The 7155-nt window shown below is 44.0% G+C and overlaps 1 protein-coding gene across 1 annotated transcript; it reads right to left on the bottom strand.

Annotated features, from left to right (window-relative positions):
- Positions 1 to 266: 266 nt before the first annotated feature.
- LOC127677605 (RNA-binding protein PNO1-like) lies at positions 267 to 1019 on the bottom strand. Its single transcript, XM_052172652.1, has one exon. It carries the CDS (start codon positions 1017 to 1019, stop codon positions 267 to 269), a length of 753 nt encoding a protein of 250 aa, XP_052028612.1.
- Positions 1020 to 7155: the final 6136 nt, after the last annotated feature.

Genomic DNA, 7155 nt, shown 5'->3' with positions numbered 1-7155 from the left:
CTATAACCAAAAAGTTGTAAGCAAACAGTTACCTGCAAATGATAGGGTTTTAAACTCTGTGTATCCTTACACTTTATATCGTATTTAAATTATCAGTATTATATCGTATTTAAATTGTCCTAGAAGCAAGCAGCTGGGTGCAAGTCCTGTCAAAACTTCCTTTTCTGCTTCTGCTCTGGCTGAGAGCTGAGAAGGCACCTGAGCTGCAAGTAGCTGGGAAATTCTTCCCATGGTTGTCTGTGAGCATCCCAAGGGGCCCTGGAAAATCAGAACCCATCTGCTGATCTGCTGTCCACAGCTCGGATCTTGCCATACACCTTTGATGGAGGACTTCCCAGGATGAGGTTACAAATGGCTCTTCTTGCCATCTTGATGTTTTGGAAAGAGCCAAGAATGTGAACTTTCACATCTGCCAAAACAATCCGAGTCCCTGTTCTATTCTCTATGGTAAATTTGGTTTTTTCTCCTTTGCCAGCAATTCTTCCTATGGCCCTTGACAGGTGGTCTCCTTTCAGGGGCTTAACGTCAGTTATTTCAAAAGACTCTAGGAAGAGGGCATCTACCCGAATGAGGGCAAGTGCATCCTCCACCTGAAAGCCAAGGACAAAGGCTTTCACAAAGTCTGTGGCTTTTGTCAGGGCGAGGACATCCTTGGTGTCTTTACAAGTCCTGATTTTTACATTACTTGATTCCAGGTTAAAGCTTATCTGAAGTCCCAGATGTTCTACAATCGGAGTAAATATCTTCATCCAGTTTTCTTTCAGTGGTGTGTATCTGTTAGCTGGGACAGGGATTTTTCTCGTTTCTTCTTTCCCAGTCTGGAGCTGATTACCAGAGAGCGGGAAGACAGCTCTCTCCACCAACTGTGCCTCTTCCTTGTCCGTGTGTCCGGCTTCTCCCTTCTGTCCCTCAGCTGTGGACTGCCCAGCCTGTGGCATCTTCGCCCGGCGGCCCCCTCTGTGCCTGACAGGAATAAAGTCTTCCTCCATCCCATTGTTTTGCATCTCCATCTCGGCCATGTTAACCCCGTTAAGTACAACTAGCAGAACAGGTGCTGCCTCTTCAGTTTTCTAGGACCATTTCTGCAACGAAATGCGTTGTTTGAATTCAGAAAATTAGACTTTTTTATTTTTGAGACAAGGTTTCTCTGTATAGCCCTGCCTGTCCTGGAACTCACTCTGTAGACCAGGCTAGACAGGTGGGGCATACTGTAGATACAGGGTCTAATCCCTTAGACAGGTTTGTCACAGGCTGGCATTTCCATGCCCCCAAAGTTTGGCTTAAAACCCCTTTTGTCTTCTGTTTCATGCACAAACAGATAAAAGGGATTGGAGAAATCTGGAAAATCTAGAGCTGGAGTGGAAGTCAGAGCTGTTTTTAATGCCTCAAATGCCTTTTGTTTCCTTTGAATCCCAGTTAGGTGTTCAGAGCCCCTCTTTGTGCTGGTGTCTAGAAGCTTGCTACTTCTCTAAATGCTGGTATCCAGAGGCAACAAAATCCTGCTGCACCTAGCAGCTCTCAAACCTGTGTCTTAGTGTTTTGGAGATGAGATCTGAAGGATGGCAGAAACCATACTCTGAGATGGGTTTCTTTGCCTCCCCTTACCTGTTATGCAAAATAGAAGGCGGCTACAAAGCTTGGCATTCATTTATGTATTTATTTATGTATTTATTAATTTATTTATGTATTCATTTATTTAATGTATGTGAGTACACAGTAGCTGTCTTCAGACACACCAGAAAGTGTGCATCAGATCCCATTACCGATGGTTGTGAGTCACCATGAGGTTGCTGGAAATTGAACTCAGGACCGCTGGATGAGTAGTAGTCAGTTGTTTTCTTAACCTCTGAGCCATCTCTCTGGCCCCCAAAGCTGGGCTTTGTTACCTGACATTCTGTAGCCCAAAGTTTGGCTGTGGGGGGGAGCCTTAAAGAACCCCCTCACTTGATCCTGGCTTCACTACTTGTGTGTGTGTCATTTCTTCATTCCTTTGCCACTCCTAGCCAGGGATCCAGGCCCCAAGCTACAGGGGATGAAGCACTCACAACTTCCTTCCTTCCCTCCTTCCCTCCTTCCCTCCTTCATTCCTTCCTTCCTTCCCTTCTTCCTTTGTTCCTTCCTTCCCTTCCTCCCTTCCCTCCCTCCCTATTTCCTCCCTTCATTCCTTCCCTCCCTCCTTCCCTCCTTCCCTCCTTCATTCCTTCCTTCCTTCCCTTCTTCCTTTGTTCCTTCCTTCCCTTCCTCCCTTCCCTCCCTCCCTCCCTATTTCCTCCCTTCATTCCCTCCCTCCCTCCTTCCTTCTTTCCTTCCTTCCTTCCTCACCCCCTCATTCCTTCTTTCCCTTCTTTCCTTCTTTCCCTCCTTCCTTAGCTTCCTTCCTTCATTTATTTTTAAACAAGTTCTTATTATGTGGTCTCAGCTGGCTGTGAATTCTTGATCCTGTGCCTCAGCTCCTCAGTGCTGTGATTCCAGGTCTCATGTTGTTCTTTCAATTACAGAGCAGTGCCCTGGCAGTGCCTCTGGGTTTTTTCACAGTTAGCAGTCTCCCAGGTCTTCAACTACATGACGTCTCAGGTCCCAGTAATATAGAGCTACACTAAGGACTGTTAGGCTAGGCTTGTGGTTCTCAACCTTCCTAATGCAGTGACAGTTTAAAACAGTTCCTCGTGTTATGGTGACCCTACTACCACCATCATAAAATTATTTTCCTTGCTACCTCACTATCATAATTTTTTCTAACTGTTATGATTTGTGATGTAAATATCTGTGTTTTCAGGTGGTCTCAGGTGGCCCTTGTGACAGGTCCATTCAACCTCATAAATGGGTGGTAACCCAGAGGGTAAGAACCACTGAGCCAGGCAGTGCTGGGCCACAACTTCCACATCTCTGTAGCTTGAAACAGCCAAGATTCACCTCTCACTCTCTGTCCATAGTAAATTGCTTGCTGCACTAGGGTGGGATTTACTCCAGGATCTAAGCTAATAGAGCAGCTTCTAACCAGACACAATACTGGTCACCACAACAGAAGGAAAGTTTTTCAGTCTGCAAGTGACACAGGTAACTTCTGCTTATATTTTATAGATCAAAACAACACATGGTCACTGTCTTAGATATCTCTCGAGCACTAGAACTAATGAGGTGAATCAATATATAGTAAAAGGAAATTTGTTAGATGGACCTATAGGCTATAGTGACCTATAGACACATAGTGACCTATCGGCCAGTTCCAGGGGGTCCAGTTAATCCAACAATGGCTCATACTTGACAGAAAGGCTAGGGATATGATAGTTGTTCTCTTCATAAGGCTGGATTTTTCAGCTGGTCTTTAGTATATGTTGGAATCCCAAAAAAAATAGGTTCTAATACCAACAAAGGGAAGCCTCAGCAACAGAATAGATGACTGCCCATAGGAGTATTTCAGGGTGATTTCTGTGCCCATGATTGTTCCTAGATATCTGCAGAGTGTTTCTATGCCCCCTTTATCCAACATAGCTCCCAAATAAAAGTCCTGGTGTTTTTATTACCAGGCTGCTGGCTCTATGCAGGGCAGGTCCTGAGTTATTCTAACCCTCTAAGCTGTTAATACCCAGCTAAATGCCCTCTTGCTTGTCATCTGAGTTTTGCTCTTGCTTGCTCTGCTTTGCATCTGTGTTCATACCTGCTCTCTCGAGGAGACCTCATGGTAAATCTGATATCTCCATGTGGTCTCTCCACACCTTTCTTCTCTCTGCTCCTGTCCCTCTCTACCTTGGACCCTCTCACTGGGATCAGATAGATGTCCCACCTCTACTGTGTTCTCCAGCCCAGTCACAGGCTGTTCAGTTCCTTATTAACCAGATATGATGGAAGACAACATTTACATGACATTGAGACCAGAGATGCTTGACCACACCATCTTCCATACTGTAGTCAGATGTCTGGGCACAGAAATCAGCATCTGAATAGACAGCACACAGGACCAACTCCCCAACATTTGCCAGGTGAGGGTAAGCACAAAAAGCAAAAGTTTCCTTCTTCCATGTCCTTTTATGTGGGTTGCCACCAGAAGGTGGGGCATAGATTTAGGATAATCTTGCCAACACAGATTTATGGTGAGACTTTCCACATCAAATGATCTAATCAAGAAGAATCTCTCACAGATGTACCCAGATGCGTGGGTTTTAGTTGTGAAAGGACAACATAAACCCCATTGTCCCCATTTAAGGACCAGGGCTGATTTAGAAAGAAGGCCATAAGACATCAGCTCCAGGAACAAACCATCAAATCCAGAACAGGAACATAAAATCCATTCCCAAAGAACAGCCTGGAGATAATCACAAAAATGGAAGAATATCTTACCTTATGATGAGCCATCTGTGTTGGGCAGCCTTATCTCATCCTGTGGTTAAACATTCATGACATAGGAATGCAGACCACTGACCACCTGTGACCCCATAGCACCCATGACATTTCAGATTGCCTCATCCTTCTAGAGAGTTTCCCCCAATTCCCTATAAAAAGATCTACATGCCTTTGTCTGGGGTTGCCATTTCAAAAAAATAATGGTTGACCCCCTGCATGCTGATTCTTTCTGCAGAATAAATGCTCTTTGTCTTTGCACACTTACTCTCTGTGTCTGAGTTCTTCCTTCAGCAACGTGTAAGGTTGATCCCAGGTGTAGAAGGCTGACAAGCAAGATTAGTCACCCCAGTCACACAATCATGTGGGCATCAGAAAATGAAATAAATAAATAAAATCTAATTTAATGGTTAAATAAAAAAAGAGTATACCAATATTATGCATTTAAAAAATCCCTCTTACAGAGTCTGGAGAGATGGCACAGCAGTAACAGTACTTGATGTTCTTCCAGAGGATACAGGTTTGAATCCCAGTATTCACATGGTAGCCTACAACTGTAACTCCAGTTCCGGGAGGCCAACACTCTTTTCATATGATGTTCATACAGAGATGTAGGCATACACTCAAACACATAAAAACACTTTTAAAAAACCTTATGAATAGAACTTTTGAAACATTTCATTGGGCTTTGGAACAATTTGTTCTTTGTCCTCTCAAGTAATTTCAACATTATTTCAGTTAGTGGACAGAAATTGTAATCCCTGGGGAAGGTAGTCTTAACTCAGTATTTATGGCTAGGAAAAGACAAATTTCAGAGGCGGAAGCTAACAAGAATCCATGTGTCAGGGATTTTTCTTAAATTTTGATTTATTTTTAGATTCATTTTAGTTTATGAGGAGAAGCTTGCCCATTTTTACAAACTCTTTGCGGTTTTGCCCTGTGTCATGCAGCAGTGTTCAGACACTGGGATGCCTCTCTAGCTTGTCTTCAGAAATAAAGAAGCACAGAAAAGACCCGTGGCCAACTGGGATCATACAAGCACAGGAAGAAGGGAGGATGGAACCCCTGATTAGGCCCCTTTGCTGCAGAAACAGCCAATCCCTGCTTCCAGAGAATTGTAAAGACTTTTTCTTAAAATGTATAAAACATGTAACATGAGGGGTGCTGTCTTGAATTGATTATTGTTCTAGTTACAGTTACCATTGCTGTGATAAAACACTATGATCTGGAGCCAGAGAGATGGCTCAGTGGTTAAGAGCCCTGATTGCTCTTCCAGAGGTCCTGAGTTCAATTCCCAGCAACCACATGGTGACTCATGACCATCAGTAACGGGATCCAATGCCCTCCTCTGGTACAACAGCTATGGTGTACTTGTATAAATAAAAAAAAAAAGTCTTTTTAAAAAAACAAAAAACAAAAAATAAATCACTGTGACCAAAAGCAAGTTGGTGAAAGAGTCAGAGACATCCCCACTCCCTCTGTTAGGAGTCCCACAAAACCTCCAAGCTAAACAACCATAGCTTGTATGCAGAGGACTTAGGGCAGACTCGTGCAGACTCCATTACTGCTGCTTCAGTCTCTCTGAGCCCCTATGAGCCCTGTTTAATTGATTCTGTGAGCTGTGTTCTCCTGTTTGGCCTCAAACCCTCTTGGCTCCTACAATCCTTCTTCCTACTCTTTTGAGAGATCCCTGAGCTCCACCTAATGTTTGACTGTGGTCACTGCATCCAGCCCCATCAGCTGTAGGAGCAAGCCTCTCTGATGATGAGTGGGCTAGGCACTGATCAATGAGCTTTGCAGAATATCAGGAATCATTTTATTAACTTTTCTGTCAGTAATGTTTGGTTCTACCCTAGGTTTCTGGGTCATTCATTCAGCTTCCTGTTCTTGGCTCTTCAGGCAGTGTCTCCTGCTCCTGGTGTGGGTCTCAGGTTAGAGCAGTCATTTGTTGGCCACTCCCACAAGCTCTGAGCCTCCTTTACCCCCGGCACATCTTGCAGGCAGGATAGCTTATAGGTCAAGGGTTTTGTCGCTAGGCTGGTGTTCCAGTCCCACCACTGGAAACTTTGCCTTGTTACAGAAGAGGGTCAGTTCAGGCTCCATTTCCTCCATTACTAGAAGTCCTTGCTAGGGTCACCATCATGTATTTCAGGAAATGTCCACTGAACTAGGTTTCCACATTACACTCTAAATTTCCCTCTATTCTGGTCATCTCTTCCCATACTCTCTCCCTTTGTCCGTCTCTTCTCCTTCCTGTTCCAGCTCTGGTCTGCTCTCAGTCAGCCTGCAAAATCTATTCTATTTACCCTTCTAGGGAGACCCTGGCATACCGTTACATAGCCTCTCTGGTCTGTGGATTGTAGTGTGACTATCCTTTACATAACAGCTAATATCCATTTATGAGTACATATCACGTTTGTCTTTCTGGAGCAGTCAAATCTCTCAATATGTTTTCTTTCTAGTTTTCCATTTTTCTAACCACTGAACTGTGTAAATGTACTGCATTTTTTTATCCATTCTTTAGTTAAGGGACATCTGGGTGCTTTTTCTCTTTCCTGGCTATTATGAATAAAGCTACTGTGAACATAGTTGCGCAAGTGTCCTTGTGGTAGGATGGGCTATGCCCAATAGTGGTACAGATGGGTCTTGAGGTAGACAGAGCTGTAACATTCTGAGGACCCACCATAGTGATTTCCGTAGTGGCTATACAAGTTCGTGCTCCCACCAGCAATGGACGAATGTTCCCTTGCTCTGCATCCTCACCAGCATGAGCTGTCACTCATGTCTTGTATTTCAGTCATTCTGACAGGAATGTAA

The sequence above is a fragment of the Apodemus sylvaticus genome, chromosome 1, assembly GCF_947179515.1.
Source record: "Apodemus sylvaticus chromosome 1, mApoSyl1.1, whole genome shotgun sequence".
Taxonomy (NCBI): domain Eukaryota; kingdom Metazoa; phylum Chordata; class Mammalia; order Rodentia; family Muridae; genus Apodemus; species Apodemus sylvaticus.
Note: the sequence above shows the minus strand (reverse complement) of the source record. Positions and strands in the feature narration are given on the sequence as shown.

What these genes read in the sequence shown, in the direction of transcription:
- LOC127677605 (XM_052172652.1), bottom strand. Translation starts at nt 1,019, where the DNA reads ATGGCCGAGATGGAGATGCAAAACAATGGGATGGAGGAAGACTTTATT.